We start from the raw sequence: 24,323 nt of genomic DNA on the forward strand, positions 1-24,323 counted from the left end.
CTGCCATCAAATCAAGTTGAAATGCACTTGAGGTTTGAACAGTTTAATTTTCATAGAAATTTAATTTCTTCAACTTTATGCTATATAAAAAAGAAAAAGAGAAGAATGAAGTAGTTTTAAACAGTCGGTTTTCAATGGCTTTTGTAGATGTAGTAGACCAGTTAATTTGGACCAACCTTCCTGATGAGGACCACTAAATACTCTAAACAAAAATAACTCTGGACAAAATGTAAAAGAAATATGTTTTTCTTATGGCAGTAGACACAAAATATGCCAGTAAAAAAGCCATTGGGTCAGGATCAGGAAAGGGTGTTGGCCAGACATTTGAACCCGGTGTTTGATGCTATTTCCCCCTAAGGATATCTGTACATTCCAAAGTGGGGCAGTTACAGTGAGCTTTGGGTAATCTCAAGAGCATGGGAGGTGGGTTTCAGTGGGCAGGGAACGGAATTCAGGGTAAGCCACAGGAGGGTGCTCCCTCAAAGCACTGAATTCTAGAAATAAGGTGAAGCAGAAGCAGACAGTTCCTCTCAATGTCTGAAGCTCAGATTTTAATCATCTCATTCATCCCTAAAATTAAATTAAGGTCTTGAATTATTTCCACAATTTTTCAAATAAAAGACGTTCAATTAAAAAAGGGGGAGGAGGTCCATGAGCAGATGAGATGAATAAAAACCAGCAGAAACAACAGATACTATAAACAGACCCACAGGGGCTTCTAATATAGAGTCACCAGATGTAGACTTTAAAATGACTATGTTTACAATATTTAAGGAGCTCAAAGACAAAGTTGAGGATTCTGACAGAGAACTAGAATCTATTTTTTTAAAAGATCCATGGAAATTCTAGAATGAAAAAAAAATACAGCCACTAAAATCAAGAATGCAATGGATTTTACCACAGAATAAACATGGTTTAAGAGAGAATTAGTGAACTGGATTTTTTAATTATAGAGATTTAGAAGAAACTATACAGAATAAAACACAAAGACAAAAGGATGGCTAATACAGAGGAAAGGGTATGAGACATAGAAGACTCATTGAGAAGACCTAACAGACACATAATTTGAATCCTACAAGGAGGAGAGAGAGAAGATAATGGCTAAGAATTTTCTGATACTGATAAGAGACAATAAACCACAGATTCAAGAAGGTCAAAACCCCAAGCAGGAAAAATAAAAGGAAATTCTCACCTCAGCAGGTCATAGTTTAACTGCTGTAAATCAAAGTCAGGAAAAGAAAATCTTAAAAGCCCCCAGAACAAAATATACATTACCTCCAAATAAGCAAGAGTTAAATTTATAGTTGACTCCTCAATAAAAATAATAGAAGCTAGAAGACAATGGAATATCTTTAAAGTACTGAAGAAGAACTGCCAACCAAGACTTCTACACTGAGCAAAAAGATCCTGCAAGAATGAAGGCAAAATAAAGACATTTTTTCAGATAAATAATAATTGAGACAATTCACCATCAACAGATCTGCATTAAAGAAAATACTAAAGAGTTCTTCAGGTAGAGGAAAAATGAATCTAGATGGAAGTTTGCAGATGCAGGGAGGAATGAAGAACAATGAAAATGGTAGATGTGTGAGCAAATTAAAATAATATGGTTGTCCCTCAGTATCCACAGGAGATTTGTTCTAGGACTCCCCAAGTATACCATAATCCAAGGATGCTCAAGTCCATTATATAAAATGGCACAGTATTTGCGTATAACCTACGCACATCCTCTGTATACATTAAATCATCTACATTACTTAAAATACAATGTAAATGCTATGTGAATAGTTGCCTGGGAACTATCCAAGTTTGAGGAAATTCAAGTTTTGCTTTTTGGAACTTTCTAGAATTTTTTGCCCATAAATATTTTCAATCTGTGGTTGGTTGAATCCGCAGATGTGGAATCCACAGATATGCAGAGCTGACTGTATTGACTAAATACAAGAATATTGAAAATGTTCTGCTGAATTTCATACACAGGCACACATACAGAAACATAAATAATTAAAATATCCCACTTTAAATGTAGTGAATTTCCATGTAATTTACATGGATTGTGGCTTTTCTACTTAACCGCTTTATCTTTTTTTGATAACTATGATTAATCCAGTTTTAGATACACTTTTTGAATGGTATACTTTATTTGCTCCATAGAAGACCTAAGTGTTTTTAGAAAAAACAACTAGAATGAATTTATATGGAAGCCTATTACTATAGTGTGTATGTGAGCATGAGTCCATATAAATGTGCATGTTATCAGGGGGAAGTTTCATTGCTCTGGGTTATCTTAATAACGTAAAGAGAATGAAAAATTTTTGAGTTTCTACCATGTCAAACGTTCAGGTACCCACTTTACAAAAAGCGTTTTGTTTGATACAATATACTAAGTGAGAAAAATACCGTTGTTCTAATTTTACAAATAAGGAACTATAGTTTCAGAGAGATTAAATCACTTGCCTAACGTCATGACTATATACTGATGGAGTTGGAATTCAATCCCTGTCTCTTTGGCCCCCAAACCCATTTTCTTTTTCCTATGTTCCTGATCTCTGCCCCTGTGAACAAAGGTATTGTAATACCATCAGAAGACATGACCTTAACATTTCCACTGCTCCAAAAGTGGGGAATGTTACTTGAAATAAATAGGATCCAATGACCAGAGGTCATGGATTTTTTTCCTGATACAAAAAGTTGTGAAATAGCATCAGCCTTATTACATCTACTATGCAAATCAAGTCTCTCTATATAAGTGTCACGAGGCTGATCAGAACTACATTCACATCACACATATATATTTGCATGTACATACGTACAAATATACTTACAAGTAATAGTATCGGATGGGGATGCCAACTGAGTTCCAAGTGGGAGGACCCACCTGGAGCTGGCTCCATAAATCCTGTCCCAAACCTCTTAAAGCCATTAACATCATACACTGAGCAGAGGGAACAAATCCTACTTCAAGTGGCGACTGTTTGTCTGCGTTTCCTAGATGATCCCCTGCTCTTGGGCAGAGTCTCACTGACAGACAGCCCAACACCCACTAACGAACAAGTTCTCGCTGTGTGAGCCATATTATACACATTCCTCAGAGCAGCCAATATTCAGGTTCTGAAAATAACTTCTACTGTATACAAATCTATTCGAAGACTTTCACATGTTGCCAAGTATCTGCAGACTCACTGAGAAGAAATGGCTTCAAAGCCTTTGTGACAAGTAACCTTACTGATGATTCTGTAAGCTGTGATATAGATGCACATCCTCCCCATTACATACACCATATTTTGGGGCATTTTGAAAGCCCTTCGTTATTCCCCGAACTATGAAGGCAGGTCTTAGAATTAAATGCTGTGAGATGGTCGATAGCTTGAACAGCCTACTTAAAACTTCATGAAAGAAAAGAAGTGATGAAAGAGAATACATGAGAGGCGCTGAAAAGAGCCAATGATAATGGGATTTATTTATTTATTTATTTTGGGAGGTACGCGGGCCTCTCACTGTTGTGGCCTCTCCCGTTGCGGAGCACAGGCTCCGGACGCGCAGGCTCAGTGGCCATGGCTCACGGGCCCAGCCACTCAGCAGCACGTGGGATCTTCCCGGACCGGGGCACGAACCCGCGTCCCCTGCATCAGCAGGCGGACTCTCCACCACTGAGCCACCAGGGAATCCCAATAATGGGATTTATTTTAACCTAGAGAACTTTGGGCAAATTTTCTCTGTCACTTCAAAGGCTTGCCTTTGGTCCCTTCCTCCTAAATTCTGGCTTTGTCTTCTCCCAAAAGTGATTTGCCCTTCTGGGAAAAGAATGCCACCCCCTCAGCTGGGTCCACACAGATCAGGAGCAAAAGATTCAGATAAATCTGATCATTGTAAGCAGTGGACTGGATGGCTCAGGCCACATGTTATTTTTCTCCTAATTATTTACCCTCGCTAATATTTATCCTCACGAATATTCTTCCCACCCTAATTATGTACCCTGAATTATCTAGATAATGCACTTTTTTTTTTTTTTTGGTCTGCATATATGTGAACTAAAGTAAGTTTTTGCCCTTTCATTAGAAAAAGTTAAACTCTTCTTGCACATATCTCAAATAAGCACACGAAAGTAAGTCATAATAAATCTATTTCAATTTCGTATTTAGGTTTGTCAGAAGGACATAAACATTCTTAAAGATTAACTGATCATTAACAGTTAATGAACAAATCATACCGACAGATTTTTCAGTGAGAAAAATGGTTGGGTCTGTCCTCTTGAAACTCCCTTGGAGAGGAACATTATTTGCTTCAAAACATGTTGTCAGTGCCAGTGGGGTACTATTTTGATGGTAGGATCTTGTGACATGTTGTCACTTTAAACCAGAAATGAGTCTGAATTAGTTGAATTTGAGGTCCATGTGGGTCTCCCTCTGGGTGCTGAGAAATATTGTGTTCACACTTGAGGTTTTGCAGTTTTAATAAAGTTCAAAATCTAACACCGAGCACCTGCGAAGTGTTAGGGACTTACTGTTTAAGACCTAGTACTTGCCTTCAGTGAGGAGCCAGAACACGTATGCAAAACAAGTGACTTCACCAGGGCATACGTGGATACTGGCAACCATGTTACCTGGTGATGTCCACTTGGCTATCTACGGGCAACTCAAACTTAACGTGTCCCAAACAGACCTCTTCATATTCCCCTGCCCACTGGCACCTCCTGGGTTCCTCCCCACCTCCAGGGGCAGCGTCCCCATTGTTCCAGGGTTCAGGTCAACGGCCTGGGCATCATACTTTACTCGACTCCTTCTCCCAGACCACACACATCCAAATCATAAGCAAATCCCATTGGTTCTCTTCCAACTACAGCTAGAATGAGACCATTTCTCACTGCTTCCACCTCCACAGTCCTGGCCAAGCCAGCTTCTCTCAAGGGGAGAAAAAGCCTCCGTGAATAAGCCTGGCGTGGTCTGCATCCCACCCCCTCCTCCCTGCACTGTAGTGACACTGGTCTCCCTGTTGGTCCTTTCACTCCAAAACACTCGTGCCTCTGGGTCTGTGCATCTGCTATTCCCTCCATGTGGAGTCCGTTCTGCCCTGTGTCCTCCCGTTCCCCTTCTCAGAGACAGCGTCACCGACCACCTATTTAAAATAACTACCCTCCGGGCTTCCCTGGTGGCGCAGTGGTTGAGAGTCCGCCTGCCGATGCAGGGGACACGGGTTCGTGCCCCAGTCCGGGAAGATCCCACGTGCCGCGGAGCGGCTGGGCCCGGGAGCCATGGCCACTGAGCCTGCGCGACCGGAGCCTGTGCTCCGCAACGAGAGAGGCCACAACAGTGAGAAGCTCGCGTACCGCCAAAAAAAAAAAAAAAAAAATCAAAAAAAAAAAAAACCCTACCCTCCATCCTTATCTTCCCCACCCCCACTAGGCTGCTTTACTTTTTTCCCATAGCACTTATTATCTTTCGATGCATTATTTTGTTTACTTCCATATTTGTCTGTTTCACCTCTTCCCATAAACTCCCTTAAGACTATATGTTCCATGGGGGCTGAGATATTGCCTGCTTTGCTCGTTGTTCCATCCCCAGGGTACAGAATACTTCCTGGCATGTAATAGGTGCTCAGTACAAATCGGAAAGACTATGCCTTCCACGTGTCAAAAACTCCGCAGTGGCACTACTGGCCAACAGAAGTCAATGTTTAGACGCTGGAGAGGCTCTGCCTGGCCTTGCTTCCACCAGCCAGGACTAAACTGGGCTTACAATCCTCCCCAGGGAGAGGGGCTGCGCCTTCCCTGGGTCTTGCTGCTCAGCCCCCAACAGACAGCTTTCCTGGCTGAGGCACAGCTGCCTCACTCCACGTTCCCCTGTCAGTCAGATGCTGAGCTCACCCTGATTTCACTGAACCACACTTCAGTTACTTTCTCTCCAATCTTGAGGTTCCTTTTTGCTCTTTCAGCCAGGCTAATAACCATTAATTCACTTTATGATCTTGTGGGGGTTCAGACAGATTAAACTCCAATGAAAATAAACTCATGGGGGCAGTACCATATAAAGTCAAAGCATGTTACATAACTCCTGGCAGCTCGACACAGTCCTTTTTTTTTCATCCCATAAATATATCCTTTTCCAAACACTTTAAGCAGTCTGGAAGATGAAATGGGAGCATGAAGAGCCTTTGTCCTGGTGTCAGCTTGAGGCCCCTCTGCCTTTCATCTCTGGATGTCTTGTATCCAGCACCTCTCTTTTTTAGGGGTGATCACCTCCCATCCTCCTGTACCCTCTTCCCGCCCTCCTCTGGCTGCTGCAGGCACGCCCGTCGCTCACCACTGCTCCAGAGAGAAACCTGCCCTCCCCTCCCTCCCTCCCTCCCGCCCCGCTAAACCAACTCCTCTAAAACGATCACCTCCAGCTTCCATTCAGGATGAAGAAACCAAGACAGGGAGGCAACACATCCTCACTTCTGGGCTGATAATTATTTATTCCATGTCACCTTCCTGTGTTCAGCAAAATTCCTTTAGCTACTTAGTTAAAGACTACTGTATCTAAACAATGCATGCATATACGCATACTTATGCTGTTTGGTTGTACTTTTCAATGGTAGATTGGTGCTATGTCTATATACACAAATATGTACATATCACCAAAAGCAAGATATAAAGAAAACAAAAGGTCTGTTGCTTAACTTTGTCTCCATTTTCCTTCACGAGAATCCCTGTTTTCACATATGCGAAGGGCATCTGTTTTACAAAACGTTTTTGCTTGAGCCTATCACAAATGTACAAATTCTGCCTGCATCTGGGAGCAAGGACATCGCTCAGAAGCTGGGTTTCAGTGATGACGTCTTGCTCTTGGTGAAATGATTACATTGGGAATCCCTAACTTTGTCTGCAAGTGACGTTCTTGGTCTGTTTCACCTGCAGAGAAAAGCCAGTCTGCTTTCCTCGAAGGCCAGTTTGCACAACCACATTCCACACATCAAGAAAATCAGAGAACCCTGGAACAAAGACGGAGGGGCTGACGGAGAGCCCCATTTACTTCGACGTTGAAAGATCATTAATAAAAAGTCACACCTCTTCAGTCGAGTGTAAGAGCGTCGGTGAGTGTTCTATTTAAAACATTTCATCACATTTGCGCTAAGCCTGACTCAGTCTTTGGTGGAAGCTGTTTCATTGAACCCACATCCCCGCGCAGAGACGCCTCCAAACACAAACCCCAAGTGACGGAGGAGCTAGGTTCTTCTCGCATTGTCGCTTGGCTCCCAGGGCCTCCACGGGACCCAAGCAGCAGGTGACCAGGGCAGGTCTGGGACACACGGGTCTATCCCACTTGCCCTCCTCCCCTGGGGTCTTAAACTGTGTGCCTGAAAGAACTACGGCATGTTATTTAGGGCTAAAAAGAAATGAGCTCTCAAAGCCACAAAAAGACACGGCAGCACCTTAAACGCATGTTGCCAAGTGAAAGAAGCCAGTCTGAAAAGGCTACATACTATAGGAGTCCAACTGCATGACATTCTGGAAAAGGCAGAACTACAGAGATGGAAACTGATCAGTGGTTGCCAGGGGTGTGGGGTGGAGTACCGATAGGTGAAGCAGGAAGGATTTTTAGGGTGGGGAAACCAGTTTCTAGGACACTGGGAGGCTGGATGCGTGATATTACACATTTATGAAAACCCACAGAATGTACAGCACAGAGTAAACCCTAATGTGAAGCATGGACTTTAGTTAATAACCATGTATCAATTTAGCTTATCAATTGTCACAAGTAAACCACAAAAATGCAAGATTTTAATAACAGGGGAAACTTCAGGCATCTGGGAACTCTCTGTACTTTCTGCTCAATTTTTTGTAAACCTGAAACTACATCCAACAATAAAGTCTATTTTTTAAAAAGCTATAAACAACAAGGGTCTTAGAGAATCTGCTTCAGTAAAACACGTAATGGCTTCCCTGGTGGTGCAGTGGTTAAGAACCCGCCTGCCAATGCAGGGGACACGGGTTCGAGCCCTGGTCCGGGAAGATCCCACATGCCGCGGAGCAACTAAGCCTGTGCACCACAACTACTGAGCCTGCGCTCTAGAGCCCGTGAGCCACAACTGCTGAGCCCATGCGCCTAGAGCCTGTGCTCTGCAACGAGAAGCCACTGCAATGAAGAGTAGCCCCCGCTCACCGCAACTAGAGAAAGCCCGCACGCAGCAACGAAGACCCAACACAGCCAAAAAAAAAAAAATTCCTCTTTGCCTTTAAATAAATAAATAAATAAATAAAATAACACATGTAAGATCCCCAAGCTGGGGGCACTTACATCACACACAGGCTAAAGGAGAGCATTTTTCTTCTTTTGTGGGGAGGGGGAGGGAACACACACACACAAACAAAAATGTGTCCGATACCATTTCTCTGCTGGAGCCTTTCTGGCATTAGAACTGAATGGATTCTCACCAATCACTGGACCCCAGGCCCGGTAATGAGCTTTGCTTTGAGGGAAGCCACTACCTATTTTCTGATTCATTAGGGTTCATATCCACCAAGCCCTACATGTAAAATGTTTGGCAAGTTGGTTTGCCTTGGCTGCTAAGGGACCACACAGGCTTCTGCTTGGCTTGCATGAGGACTCTGGCTATTTTTAGGCACCAACTAATCCATTAAATGCATAATGCTGCCACTGACGGCTCACAGAACGTGGCAGTCAAAATAAAAAATAGCGGAATGAAAGAAAAGCCATCAGTAGACATGCAGTGATCACGTCATTATAACACGCTGTAAAGGTGTGCGTGCGTACACACACACACACACACACACACACGACAGTCAGGAGAAGGAAATGGCACGGAATAGTAAGCAGCCACCAAGGAGGTAAAAGGAAGCAGTCACCTTCCCGAACCTGGGACGCGACAGGCAGCCCTAATAACAGACGGAGGCCGGCACTTAGGTAAAACACAGTCAACGACAAGTGTCACCGCAGAGCAGCTCACAGATAAAATGTACTACAATTCTGACAAAATGCTGTGTGCTCTTCAGAAACGTTGAGCCTGGGAAGAATGAGATGGAGGGGTCGGGTGGCTGCTCAGACAGAACACTGTTTGCCAGATGGAAGCCCAGGGCCCCCCAGGGGGCGCCATCCCGGGCAGGAGGTCCCCCAGCGGGCGTGATGCTTAAATCCTCTCTGCAAAAGAAAGGGGCACGAGCCCGTTTCTGCACCGGTCCTCTTACTGATGTGCAGAGTGGGCCACCCAACGACCCCTCCAGTCCAGCTCACGCTCAGGAAAACGCAGACTGTGTTACAGGCACACAGGCTAGCATGAGGTCACGGAGCCTTCCTCAGAGAAGCAGCAGGATGGGTACTCCTGGGCCACTCAGGGGAACATGCCACAGGAACAGAGGCAGCGTAAAATGGCTCACTGTGCTCACTGGAAATGGTCAGCCTTCTTTCTAGACTTTTCTAAACTGTCTCTCCTTCCATAAACTCTTTGGAGAGAATGAAGCCTTTTATTCATTTTTCAAAAGCTAACCTTTCTCTTCTCAGGGCCAAAGTCACCCAAGTGGAAGCAGGGAAAGGAAACTAACATTGGCGAGGGCCTACTACGCGCTACCTACTGTGCTGGTTCCTTCGAACGTATTTCCTTTCATTCGTCTGACAACCTTCTTTCTTTGCACTACGGCGTAAACCGAATGGAAGGCTCATACGTATTTGTACCGTGAAGTGTGTGTGCACTGATCTGTACATGGTTTGCACAAGCTCCAGAGTGGTGGATCCAGGTCCTGCGTTTTCTGACCAGCTAACCTGCTTCCCACCCAAGCAGACCACGCTCCATCCTCCAGCCGCATCACACTGGCTCCCACGTTGATGCTATCACCTGGGGATCCCTTCTGGGACTCGCCACGGACTAAGGAGACCACAGGTGGCTACGAAGAGGCTTCATGTGGTGCGCACAGGCTAACAGACAATGCCTGGGATGCCCTTTTTGCTCCCACGGCACCGGGGTGGGGGAACTTGGATGCAAGGACGCTTTGCCTGGGCCGAGAAATACTGCACTGGGTAGGACAAAACCTCACGGATGGTGACGAACACACAAAAGCATTTTTCTCCTACGCTGCCTCATCTGGAGCTTTAGCTGGAGACCACCCTGGAGGTGTCTTTCACACAATAATAATTAGGAATTTGGCTCCTGAAAACAATGCCCTCAGTGAAAACTCCCTTGGCTCTATCAGGATGGCTTTCCTTCCAACGAGGTCTATGTGCTGATTATAAGCATGAAGTCAGGGAAGTTTCCCTTTATGTCCCCCCTTTGGTTTTTGCTTACTGGATGCTAGTAAATTTTATAAGAGCTGTTCTGCACGGCAGGAACGCAAGGGATCACAAAAACGAGAAGAGGCCCAAGATATGATCTTGTATAAGGAATCATTTGCCCATTTTAGCGATGAGAAAACCCCCAGCTCTGAGAGGTGAGACCACTTGCCTTGCAGCCAACCAGACCCCAGCTCGTGGCTTCTCCCCACCAGCCACACGACATTCACCGGGGATGCCCGTGGTTGTTTACGAACTCAAGCATCCCTGTGGTCCTGCTTCCGGGCAGGATTTATGCCGGGGGTCATAAAGCCATCTGTCCTCTAGCAAACCACCCCTTCCTTCCACAACTTCCCCAATCCAATTTGTGAGTTTGCTAATTAAGTGCAACACTTTGCATGTTTCTAAATCTCCCTGTGGGTGCAAGTGTTAGTGATTTCGAATCCACTGAGCAGACAGACCAGGGGAGAAAACCCCACCGAGTGCCGCTGAGGATGGAGGGAAGTCCTCAGCCCTCAGAGTGTAAATTAAATCCAGGCCTTCGTTTTCTGTCTCCCTTCCCTCTCCGCCTCTCGCTTCCTCTGCTTCCCTCCTGACTCTGCTCCTGTCACTTGTGGTAAACACAGCTGGTGGAGTATTTTAGCTGTGATGACGTCAGCCTGTTTCTGATAGGCTTCGGGGTAAAGTGACAAATCACTGGTGGTGTCGGGGCCCCGCACTTGTGTTTCTACAGCGTGAAACTCCAGCCACCCTTTGGAGCCGAAGCCGCAGACCTGTGAGCAGGCCCTGACAAACACGCTGCCTTCTAATTTGCACCTTGGCTGTCAGCGAGGAGACTGGTGGTCTGGCGATGGGAAGGAAATGAGACTTCCCGCATGGAAGCCGACTTCACCATCGTTTAAGCGTTCACTCTGCAAAGGATCAAGCGAGGCAAACACAGAGAGATGCTTCCTCTCTAAGAGCTGCCGGGTCGGGTCGATGTGAAACCTAGAGGTCTGTGAAGCTCCTGATGACTATGGAGGCTGCCGGGGCCTTGGAGATGAGCCCTCAGCTCAGAGCTGCTCCTTACTGGAAGAGATGCTAGGCCGGAGACAGCAGCATTTTCAAAATCACCCCTATTTCCATGCCTACCTCTCTTCACAGTAGTGCTTTAAGGATTAAAAGGACCATGAAAAAACACGTTTACTTCTCCTTCTTATTTTCCAGGCTTCACCTGGGGTCTGTTAAAAGACAACTTTGCTAAAGACAGCTTGTTCTTTCAGCTAGTATCCGTCCACCCCTAATCCATATAGGACAGTAGGAGTGAGCAGAAACTACAGACGGGTAGTGAGTTCTAAATAATGATGCTCTTTTCCAAATATTCTCATTTTTGCTATATATATAATTTTTTTTTTAATCAGAACTCTGAGAAATCTTTCTTGGGCCTTACGAAAGGCTACAGCAACATCTCACCATAAAAAAAGAAAAGTCTTCGGGGCTAAAAGCTCCTGGCAACACAGGTCCCCTGATATCGTGCACGATCCCACATCCGGACATTCACCAGCAGTTCTGGAAAATGCTTTGGAAAATCGGGCTCCCCTACCTCACTTGATCTTTTTCTTTTAAATATACTAAAAACAATTCAAACCATTAACTAGTTTGTTTATTTTCTTTGAATGTCCCAAATACCAGCTATGCCATGACCATTTTTCAACTCACTTCAACCTGAAGGAGGTGCTGTCACATCTGAGTGTTTCAAAGTCCTCAGTGAGGGGCTTCCCTGGTGGTGCAGTGGTTGAGAGTCTGCCTGCCGATGCAGGGGACACGGGTTCGTGTCCCGGTCCGGGAAGATCCCACATGCCGCAGAGCGGCTGGGCCCGTGAGCCATGGCCGCTGAGCCGGCGCGTCCGGAGCCTGTGCTCCGCAACGGGAGAGGCCACAGCAGTGAGAGGCCCGCGTACCACAAAAAAAAAAAAAGGCCTCAGTGAAACCATTCCCAGAGGGAGTGAGTCTCTACCATCCACCAGGGCAGTTCCTGGCCTCGGGGCCAAACCTGATTGACTCCAAGCAAGCTAGGCAGTGAAACTGCTGTTTCATACAAATGGGCAGAATAAATGCATTCAAGTGATTTAAGAAACTGGAAAAGAGTGGACTGAAGGAACCCATGGAAATTAAGAGAGCTAATCATAGTTCCAGTTTTAACATGACTCAGCTTGGCTACATCTGGTCCTTGGGGTTCCTATATATCAGAAGTCCAGGAGCTCACCTGGGACAGCCCTGACTTTGCAGACTATATTAACCATGCCTTTTATTCTCTATATCTGATGCTTTGACATCTTGGGGCCTTGTTGACTCTGGAGGGACTGTGCCTCCCTGGGTTAGCTCATTGCTAGAGATAGCTGACAGCTCACCTGCCTGGGAGAATGTCCTTCATATGCAAAGCAAACACCCACAACCCAGCCACCTCCTCTATGGAGCTTTCACTCTCTGGGCCACTATCCACCAGCCCTAATCATCCCAGGGCCAGGTACCAGACACCCGGGGACAGCTCCTGTGCCCAGGGCCTGCTGAAATGATTCCAACTAGCCAATCCTAAGTCTGCCTACCCTGCCTCACCCACTCCTTCCCCCTGAAACCACAATCAAGGCTCTTGCCCATGTTTTCTCACTCCCAGTGCCTCCTGGCTGACCCTGGGGCTTCCCCATGTGGCCCTGCATGGCACGGCACAAACCCTCCTCTTGGCATCTGAGTAGAACAAACTGTCTTTTCAATGGCAGTTGTATTCTCATCTGTCGGCCTCACCATACCTAAATAATAACAAAACCTACATGTTACAACACAGACGTGTAATGGGGTGTGGCCACTCTGGGCATTTAACATTCTCACCTTAACTAGCACTGTCTTTTCCTGACCAAAAGAAGGGGGGGGGGGAGGGGAACAGATGACTTTTCTTAATCAGGGTTCCTCATCTAAACCACAGAACAAAAAAATAACTTGAGTGGCGATCTTCTTAATTGTCCCAAGAATGGTACCTGACCAGCCCCACTCTAGACACAGAGAAGTTAATTCATTACAAACAGCAGGTGCTTTGGTGTACGAGGGCTTAATTCTCTTAGAGAACGTGGTTGGGAAACGTGACGAGTCTAACTTCCAGGTGTAAATGAAAACCCTCCATCATCCCCACAGCCACTGACAGGTCTGCCTCTTGGAAGAAATTCACTGTGCCGGGAAGCGATGAAGGTGGTGCGGCGGGGTGTCCCCCTACCTGTGTGATCCGGATGAACTTTACCTGTGCTCGGTGATCCCCGACAGCGAACTGTATCACAGCAACGCCCGGGCTGTGGCTGTCCTCGATCCTCTCCACAGTGCTGGAGTCGATCTTCAGGTCGTTGCTGATCTCTGCACTCTGGATGAAGTCTTCCGTTTTTAAGTCCTCCACCTTCTTCAGCTCCCCGTTGGCCAGCTGGATGATGGAGCCTTTCATGAAGTAGGGAGGCAGCGTAGGGGGCGCGGCTGCAGGGGATGCCACCGACTGCACCACAGGCAGGTGGATCTGCGCCTGTACCATGGCTGGGTAGGCGGCCTGGGTGACCAGGGCCTCGGGGCTGAAGTTCTCGCTCTTGGGAAGGGCGGTGGTGACGAACGTGTGAGGCACTGCAGCAAACTGGGGCGACGACGTGACGATGGCCGAGGCCGCACCCGACCCCTCCATGTCAGCACTGCCCACAGGGATGAGCAGGGGCTGGGTGCCGGGGAGGACCAGGTGCGGGGGCAGGCCGCCGGCGTAGGTGATCGCTTGCTGCTGGCTGCTCAGGTAGCCGATGACGGGCGGCTGAGTCCCTGCGTAGAAGGCTGTGGCCGGCAGTCCAACCGGGAGGGGCTCCGAAGCACTGTGTGTGGTCTGAATGACCGTGTGGGGGGACAGCGTGGCGACGGCGGCGGCCTTCACGCCTTCGGGGCCCAGGGCCTGCTGGGGAGACAGCGCGTAGGATCGGTGCCCGGGCTTCCCTAGGTGCAGGCCGCTTTTGTCGTTGAGGGCGGAGGGGGAGGCCTCTCGGTGGGTGACCTGCTGCACCTCCAGGTCGGCGGCAGGGGTGCTACTGTTGGGCAGGACCATCACAGAGGCCCGCACCCCAGAGGAGTCGCGGCTGCCGTAGTCAGCAGGGCTGGGGTGGACCACCACGTGCCTGGACTCGTACGGGTGGGGAACGGCCTTGCCGCCCGCCTTCACCAGGCCCAGGTCGGCCGCGGTGGGCGCCCCATACCTGCGGCCCTTCTCCATCTCCCCGTTCAGGATCTCCTTGGCCTGCACGCCCTGCTGCAGCCGGCTGCTCTCGGCTTTCTTGGTGGCCTCGCGGGCGACAAAGTGGCTGCCGGTGTCGCTGTACTGCACGACGACCTGCGGGGAGGGCCCCAGGGTGAGCGTGTGCGGGATCATCGTCTGGTGCGGGTGCAGGTGGACGGGGATGGCCGGCGGGGAGGCCGGGCGCGCGGCGCTCTGCGGAGAGCTGGAGATGTGCATGTACTGGTTCTGCTGGGTGGGTGGTGGGGACCCGGGGGGCAGGAGCCCCGCGGTCCTGCCCAAGTGCTGCTGCTGCTCAGCCTTGTGTCCCGAGGCTTGGCTCAGACCGCCCATGTTGGCCAGCAGGGTAGAATAGGCCTCCAGCTGGGAGCGCTGGGATGGAGTGGCGGCCCCCGCGGCCGAGGCCACCGCACTGGTGACGGGGCTGGCCGTGGGGGAGATCAGCTGAGAAGGGATGAAGCCGGCGTAGGGCCCGCCGTACTGGGAAGAGCCGATGAACTGTAAGGTATGCGGCAGGTGGGCGTACTGCACGGGCGACACCGGGGCCCCGGACTGCGGGGGCGGGTACGCGGGCATCGTCGTGGTCGCCGGGACGGACCGGGGCGCGCTGGGCGGGGAGTAGTCCAGCCCCGCGGACAGCGCTTTGTGTAAACCTATTCCCTGCTGTAAACCGAGCTCTGCCGGGGGCCCCGCCGGCCCTAGCCGCCCGCCCGCGTGGCCCCGGCCGCTCGCGTGGCCCGGGAGCCATGCCACGCCCTCCGCGCGGTGGTTGTCGCTGGGCACAGCCGTGGCCTTGTCCTCCGAGGGCCGGCTGGTGGCGGGGATCTCGCGCTTCTTGGGAGGCAGGCATTCGTTACTGCGCTCTTGGTTGGATTTCATTTTTCGCCGTCCCCCCTCCACGGTGACCGTTTCACTCTCTGGCTGGCTCTGCTTTCAGTCTGATAAACGGAAAGTCACATTTGATTTCTGTAGGGGATCCAGGCTCTTCATGAGGAATCATCTCCCTGTGGGTGCGATCCGCCAGCAGCCGCCCTGGAATCTGGGAAAAGGAAGAGGGTCGGGACAAGGGGAAGAGGAGAGGGAGGAGAGAGGCGATCAGAACATCAGCACCGGAAAAGAACGTCCTCCTCAAGATTGAGACTAAGCTTCTGGTGTCAACGTGAATTCCAAACACACCCCCGCCCCTGCCCGCCCCCACATTAGAGCAGGTAAAACGCTGGCCGGCCGCGCTGTTTAGGACATCAGCAAGATCATTACAACATGCAAGTCAAAACCTCTTTTTTATAGATTTAGCAAGTCTCCTGAGACACCTCTCTCAATACCCTCTTCTCTTTTTCTCTTTCCAGAAGGTAGACAATGCGTTTCTTAGTTTCGCTTCCAGAAATGCCACTCCCACGCCTTAGCTCTTCTTTACCTCGCTGGGCAATCAAACAAGGCCCACAAGGTGGGTGACACCGGTGAAGGTCAGCCAGACCTACCCTCTGAGCCAGGCACTGGGAGGACGAGGTTAGGAACGGAAATCCTCAGCGGACTTCATACCTTGTCTCTGAGTCCTCATCTGCCAAAGGCGCTACTCAGAGATTCCACTGACTCTGGGTCCATACTGGATCTACAATTCTCTCTTCCCTAACACACGCATGCATGCACGCACGTGCACACACACTATACACAGGCCAACTCAGCACAGGGAGCCCCAAATAATCGTGTTCTCTACAAGTTTCCAAACAACTCCCAGTACAGCTACTCACATGGTAACAGAAAGCCAAAAGGAATCTGTTTGACAGTTAAAACAAGAACATGGTTATGGTTTTAAAAAAATGCAATAAGCAGGCTGATGCATCGAGGGTGTCCTTAACGAGGGTGGCTTTATGCTTGCTCTACCTCTGCCTCTTACTTCCTTTCCAAGTGGTCTTTGAATTTTCTCTCCACACGCTCCATAAAGGGCCAATCCACCCTCAACCCTAGAGAGGAAACCTCTGCTGGGCCAATCAGGCCTGAGTGTTTCAACCTGGACATACAAGTAGTGAGCCTGGAGCCAGTTTTCATGGACACCTAATCTCAGTCTTTCAGGAACCACAGAACTCTGTTACCATGACTGTGTCGGCAGACAGATGCCCGCCTGGCAAGAGGCAGATCATCAATGGAACCAACAGGGACCAGGCTTACAGGCGGCAGCTGCAGCCGTGAGCCATGTCACGCGCTGTGACCCTGGGAAGCCCTGGATCAGGCTCTGGGAATTCCAGGCCCTGGGTTTTTAGCATTTCTCCTACGCAGACCTGCTTTTCTATAGTCTGATGTTAAAACAGACACAGTTAAGGAAGCAGTTTTCAGCACTACCCTCCCCGACCTAGGGCTTTGTAAGTCCCAGATAACTCCATTCTGTACAGCCTTCTCTTATGAAATGCATGGCACGTAATTTACACCCAATATGTGCAAATAGATTAAGATGACAATGCTATTTTCAAAACAATGATAGAATAAAATTAAACTACAAAAACTGAAAACAGCTGCCCCTTTTGACTACTTAAAAAGTACTGATACTGATCTTTTATCTCTAGGTTTTAAGTCGTGCTAAGAAAGAACTGCATAAACTCTGTTCCCACACAGACTAGCAAAGGAAAGTCATTTAGGAGATGGACTCAAAGCGAACTGCTCCATGCGCCCCCTGCTGGCTCCACAGCAGCACTGATCCAATAAAACCCCACAGGATTTCATTAGGGAAGTTCATGCTAGAGTAATATGTCAGAATCCGGAATGAGAATATAGTAGGCCCAGCCAGTAAGGCAATAGGTTAATTAGCCCAAGGCAGCTCTAGGGAAGAAAAAATAGCGGCATAAAAGTCCTTTCAAAGCCAAGTAAAATGTCAAATGCATTCAGAAAGAGGTCCATTAGCAATGCAAATGTAAAACTGCTGTACAACCGAATGCACCATACACAAACCTAGAAAACCCCTCTGAAGGTAGTTTTAAAAAAAGAACTCAGCTTTAGTGAATTTGAATACGAATGCTGACTTGGTTCTCAGCAGTGCCTTGGTGTATTTACACTGTGTTGTTTTTTGAAAGACACTGGCTGACTCAGTTGGCCCTAAAGATCTCAGTATAGATTCCATGGCTGGTCTTCTGCTAATGGACCAACTAGGACCATATCGGCCTTACCACACAAATATACTCTTCTTTAAAGTTGTCCATTGATAAACATCTTTTCCAGATAATACAAATGATAAATCAAGGATACAAAGGTTAACTGGAGCGACCTGGGGCCAAACTGATACAAATTTCAACACTCCCTCCTCCTACCTTTAGGAGAACCTTGTCTCCTATTTACCAGCGCAGCTTGGAGGAGTCGAGTCTCTCTAATTCTGGGGCATGTGTCCCTTTCTCTGTGTTTCATTAGCTCTCTATACTGTCTGTATCTCTCATCACGGGAAATCATCGTGAGGATAGGGACTGTATCTTGCTGTATTTTCAGTGAACCACGAGAGGGCGCCACAGGACGCCACCATGTCCCTGGTACATTGGATGATAGTTCATAAATTAAAAGAACAGAGAGGTAAATCGCGAAGGTGCAAAGTACAGCAGGGAAAAGGAAGGGAGAAAGAAAGAGACCAGGAAGAAGAGAAGAAAAAAGGAGAGTGGATGTCTGCTTTTAGGGTCTCTTTCTAGCTGCAGACACATGGTCTCCATGTCCCTCATTGCCTTTTCAGTGCTGAAACGCACCAGTGGTTCACCTGGGTCCCGGAGTTCACCTCCGGATGTACCTGTCACAACAAGAGACACGGGGCCACACACCACTGTATAACTGCTAAGTTACCGAAGAGCCACACATGCAGATCATAGGTTTCAACATTATTATTAGGAAAGGGGAAGTGAACAGGGAATTAATAGATGGATCGAGACAAATTTATTTAGGGCTTACTACATACAATTTGCCTGCTAATCGCTGTTCTGAATACATCCATCTTAAGCATCTTTATATCTACATTTGTATCTCTCTCATCAGTATCTTAAAATTTAGCTCAGTGGCAATAAGACCTTGCTGTTCCAAGTGTGGTCCTCAGACTAGCTCCCCCGGCAGCTTTAGAAAAGCAGAACCTCAGGCCCCACCCAAACCTCCTGATTTCAGAGTCTGCATTTTAACAACACCTCCAGATGATTCATATGCACAGCAAGGTGTGAGAAACTCGGCTTGTCTGCATAAGCTTCTAAGTAAAGTAAACGTCTGGAGCCTCTTCTGATGGAGTAGGTGCTGGGAAACCAAACTAGGTGCTGTGAGCAAACAGAATCGATGGAGCCTTGGAGATAAGCAGCTAATATTTAGGGAGAACTCAGCTGTTTACTTTGGGGTCACCTAGACCCAATACAGTTCTAAGTAACAGATGCTCCTTTTCTTCTGGCTCTTTCCATCTTCAAGAACTGTAAGGAAATACACCTCAAAAAGGCTGTTATTGTACATTTTATGGATAATTCGATCATCTCCAGGAGAAAAGACAGACTTTAATAAAGGAAGATATTTATATCTTTGATATCATTCAAAAATCCCCAGAGCCCCCCCCACCCCCATTAACGTGGATTCAGATTGCTTCAGAAGTGTTAGGAAAATGAGATGATCCCCACTGATTTCGAGTCCTGTAAATAACAACCAACTGCTCTGAATGGAAGACACTCCTAGAATCTGATACATACAGTCCTAAAAATGCATTCCAAGGTCAGGGCAATAAACTAGGTTGCTCTGTCCAGCACCCTCCATCCTGCGAGTTTCTCAGTTTGAGTGAAACCCATGACTGTCTGGCATGTATGTCCATGCACAGCAGAGACGTGGTTTCAGTTTTAAAGAGGAGGAAATGCAGCCTGGTGAGCTTGTGTCAGTTCTGGAAAAACCATATGACCATTTAAAAGACAGAACACCTGGACCTGATGCGAGAGGTCACTAGGACATGGCAAGGATTCTTGAAGTCCTGACATGCAAACCTCTTGCTTTACTAAATTATTACACAGGAAGATCTGTGTAGTGCAAGGGTAGAAGGCACTTCATTTAGGTTAAATATTAAAAATAGGCCCAACTCTGATATCCTTGAGGTTTCTGGGATGGAGAAGGGTCGGTTGGATGATAGCGTAATTAAGATACCTTCATGGTTGACTGAACAAGAATGCCCCAAAGGAAGTGGATCACATATTCATTCATCAAACACTTACCTTGTTTCTAGTATGTACAGTGGACCTTAATTATTCAGTGTCAGCATGGGGCAAATGATATGCCAGAACTCTATTTTCAGTTCTATTCTGTTCACCATTTTATTAGTGTTTTGGTTATCATATTTAGATGTAACAGAAGGCTAAAAGGGATGCCTAATATATTACTGCAATAAATATTCAAACATATCCTGAGAAGCTGGAAGTGATGGCACAAAACCAAAAAAATAAAGATGAACGAGAATAAATATACATGCCCTGCCCTTGGTTTCAATAGCTCAATTAGTCTAATAGCAGGGTTGGAGCAATCTGACTTAAGAATAGTTCACGTCAAAGAGCCAAGGAATTTTCTGTTTGACCATCCATTCAATATGAACCAACAGTTGGGTATGGTGCCTAAAAGCTGGCATAACTATAAGCTTCATTTTAAAAAGCACAGTATTCCCAATAATGGAATGAATACTGCAGGAGCACACGGCGCTGGTAAAGCCACAAAGTCCTGAGGCAAGGGGACACCAGCAGGCATGCCCAGGGTGGAGCGATGGGGTTAGGGAGGTCTGGACCCAAGACAGGTAAGTAACAGCTGAGGCAACTGAAGATGTGTGGCCTGGGGGACAGAAAAAAGCCGGAGCAGAGGTGCAATGCTCAGATCTATAAAAGGGCCCTCCGTGGAAGGCAGGAGAGCAGAACTGACCTCCAAATTACATTGATACACAGTTGACCCTTGAACAACACGGGTTTGAACTGCGCAGGTCCACTTATACGGGGATTTTTGTTTCAATAAATACCTGCAGTACTACACCATCTGCACCTGGCTGAATCTGAGGATGCAGAACCACCTACACGGAACGTCGGCCAGGGAGCTCGAGCATCGGGGCCTCCTGGAACCAATCCCCCGCAAATACTGAGCGACGACTGTATACAGTAGAAATGAAAAAGTAATTAGAACTGTTAAAATGAGCTGGGCTGCCTCATGAGGTAGGGATCCCCGTGTCATCCCAAGTGTTGAGGCAGAGTTTGGAGACACGAACTGATGGTCCCATGTGGAAGAGAGACAGAATCATAGGGATGAGAGGGGGAGAAAACGTACAGGGCACCGCTGCACTCCACCTAGCACTAATCAGGGACTGCAGGGGGCGTGGCATACCGTGTTAGAGGCGGAGTTGATTAAGGAAGTGAGAGAGAGATCTTCATACTTCACAGGCTTGCCAGCAGGGACCCCCCCCAGCACATCACCCAGCACCAGGCTCAATGAGCGCACCTAGTGGTGATCCAGGGCACAGCAGCGCTGAAACCCCAGAGGGAAAATCCTACAGAGTCAGAGGTGGAGAACCGTGGATGCTATCACGCTGTGTAAACAAGCTCTCTCTCCCTCTAGGGTCACCAAAAGCAAGTTCAAGTCTGCACCAGGGTGCAGGACCCTTCAGTCAGTGAAGTGACACATGCCACACAGGGCTGGGAAGGCAGGGATCTGCCATGACCATCTACAGCTGAGATGTTAGTGGAATGAGGACAGGCAGGAGAAAAGAGTCCCTCTCTTTATATTATTAGCACCAAGAATAACAGTTTTGGGGGGCCCTGTTCATCTATAGATTTGGGGGCAATGAATACAGTGACTAAATGTAATGTAATAATTAAAAAAATTAAATCCACCTGTAAGAATACAGTTGCATTTGGGTGTTCCCTGGCTCAGGGAAACTCTGAGGGCAACAAACTGACTCGGAGTCACTGTTCTGATCACATCTCCATATCCTTGATGGAAAGATGCTGGAGGGGACTCTTCAAGACGCACAGCCGCTCTGCTGCCCTTCCTCCACTGAACTCCTCTGCTTGGCATGGAGCTAACCCCGCCCCCCCATCTCCCTCCTCCCTAAGTCGGGCTCCCTCATCTGCTTCTAATGTCAGCATACTAGAGTGACAGGCTTCCTCAAGCCTGGGCGAAGCTCTTCCTTGGTTCCTGGCTTCTGCCATTATCGTATCTCATCCACGTGACGATTGTGACACCGGGGGGTGTTTCTAGTGGGTTTTGCCACCTCTGGAAAAACAGGGAGATCTGTCCTCTGGGTGGGTCCACCGCATGGGGATGTGGCCCACTTCTGTGTCCGCAGGAGGTCAGGCCTGAGAGAGGAGGGCAGAGGGGCAAGGCCCACAGCTGGACTGGGCTGTCCCTGGCTCACGTGGGATGTCGCCGCAGCATCTGAGCAGCCAGTGTCCCCTGGCAGCCTGCCCGTGCTGGAACTCCTGGAGAGGCTCAAGGAAAAATAATCACTTGAAGGGATATCCATCTGGACCGAAACCGGTCCCAAATGAATTGTCCAAGCGACGTCGAGTTTGAGTTTTTAAGAAAGGCCGGAAATGCTTTTCTGTCAAGACCTTCCCTGGTTCAGTACGTAAGCAAATGCCTTTCTGCTCTCAAGGGCTGTGTGTGCCAGATTAGCCACCCCGGGACACGGGAATCTCTGTTTACCCACCACTCTGGCTGGAGGCTGGGAACCATAGGTGCTTTCCACGACCCCACAGCAGTTCTCACCCTGCTCCTGAGTGAATTGTTTTAAGGACAGAGGGACTGCTGTGACGAGGTGCAAAGAACTGGCCACAGTAACATGGTTAGAACTGGGGTTAGGAGACAAGGACCTGTCAATTTTTGACTCTTGATCGAATATTCTTAGCACAACAGTGAGAAATCTCACTTCAGAAGTCGTTCAGCACTCACTTCCATGGGCATCGTTGGAATATCAGGATAAAACATTATTATTACTGATAGGAAGGTAACAAATTAATATTCTTACTAGTACCAGTAGGGGGAGGACACAGAGAGTGGTAGAAAGAATAGGCTGGGGTGTAGGTAAAGGACAAGTTCAAAGCCTGGCTTCATCTACAAATAACAAGTGTTGTCGAGGACAGCGGGGACATGGAGAAAAGGGGACTCTCCTGCACTGCTGGTGGGAATGCAAATTGGTGCAGCCATTGTGGGAAACAGTATGCAGGTTTCTCAAAAAACTAAAAATAGAACTACCATACGATCCAACAATCCCATTCCTGGGCATCTATCTGAAAAAACCCCCAAAACACTCATTTGGAAAGATATACGCACCCCAATGTTCATAGCAGCGTTATTTACAATAGCCAAGATATGGAAACAACCTAACTGTCCATCAACAGATGAATGGATAAAGAAGATGTGGTATATTTATACAATGGAATACTACTTGGCCCTGAAAAAGAATGAAACTTTGCCATTTGCAGCAACATGGACAGACTGGGGAGGGGCATTATGCTAAGTGAGGTAAGACAGAGAAAGAAATACAGAATGATACTGCTTATATGTGGAATCTAAAAATACAACAAACTAGTGAATACAACATAAAAGAAGCAGGCTCACAGATATAGAGAACAAACTGGTGGCTACCAGTGCAAAGGAGAGAGAGGCAATATAGGGGTGGAGGAGGGGGAGGTACAAACTTTTGGGTGTAAGATAGGCTCAAGGATGTCTTGTACAACACGGGAAATAGAGCCAATATTTTGTGGTAACCGTAAATGGAAAGTAACCTTTACAAATTGTATAAAAATTAAAAAAGAAAAAAACCCAACAACCCTGGCCTCACTCCTACTGCCTATGGAATCTTTCTCTTTCTTGTAATTTTTATTTTACTCCAAATTATACATGTGTCCAGTTTAGAGAGTAAGTATCTCAACAGTGTGTAATCTTATAGGTAATATCTCTGCCTATAAAATGGGGAGGAATTAGTATGCACAGTGCCTGGCACCACGCACACACTCAATAAATGCTCACCATCCTAATTGTAACTCAGCAAATGCTTCTTCCTGAATCCCTTGTTTTCACCCACACTGATGTATCACTAATCTCTCCTGGTTCCGTGATCAAATCAATACAATACCTTCAAACTCTCAATCCTTTCCAGCATCTGGGCTTTTCCTCACACCTGTGATTTACACAAAAGAAAAAGCCATGGATGTTTGAGAATTTATTTTCTTTCTTCAGCTGGTAGAATGGATTATAGTTATAATAGCTCCCAGTGCACAGGCCCCCATTCACACCAAAAAGCATGAAAACCACTCCACAGGTACAAGTAGAATCAACAGAAAGGTGAGATGCTAAACTCGAGCTTGGCGTGTCTCTGTAAGGGTTAAGTGTAATGGTTCCTGGTTCCACTCTGCCTGCTCTTCCACAGCACTTAGATGAGTAATTCCCCAAAGGCATGGTGGGGAAATGCAGAATCTTCTTTCCACGTCCCACAGGGAAGGCTGCCAGCTGTCTTCTCACACACACTCTCATAAGCTCTGCTACACACCACACAGCAAGGGGCCCGTGGTAGCTGGAGGGGGCTTAGTCAGATTCTCTCAACTGCCAGGGTGCTGGGGTTCCAGGAGATTAGATGGCCCAAGTTTACAAACAGAGAACACGAAAATCTCCAACAAGTCAGAAAAATGCCTTTCTGGAACTGAGGCAGTCTGAGAGAGTCTGAATGAAGCATTTGTTGCCCTTGATGTGGGCGAGTGGAAGGAAAGTGGAAGGTTCTGTATAATCTTGAACTAACAAGTCATGCCTCCTGGGAGTTCCATGTTGGGGTC

General features: G+C 47.5%; 1 protein-coding gene across 8 annotated transcripts in view; it reads right to left on the minus strand.

Moving 5' to 3' along the window:
* Positions 1 to 24,323, minus strand: part of ATXN1 (ataxin 1) — a 243,075-nt gene that overhangs the window by 7,276 nt on the left and 211,476 nt on the right. For 7 of the 8 annotated variants that reach the window (XM_022586719.3, XM_022586720.3, XM_022586721.3 and 4 more), the window contains one exon: positions 13,528 to 15,580. In XM_022586719.3, coding sequence (XP_022442427.1) covers positions 13,528 to 15,420 — 1,893 coding nt within the window. In that variant the 5' untranslated portion in view covers positions 15,421 to 15,580. Of the gene's footprint in view, positions 1 to 13,527; positions 15,581 to 20,518; positions 20,646 to 24,323 lie in introns of all 8 variants that reach the window. The other variant, XM_089918378.1, reaches the window with a different exon arrangement.

The sequence above is a fragment of the Delphinapterus leucas genome, chromosome 10 (assembly GCF_059928025.1).
Source record: "Delphinapterus leucas isolate spDelLeu-1000000601 "Yukka" chromosome 10, BTC_Dleu_Yukka2, whole genome shotgun sequence".
Taxonomy (NCBI): Eukaryota; Metazoa; Chordata; class Mammalia; order Artiodactyla; family Monodontidae; genus Delphinapterus; species Delphinapterus leucas.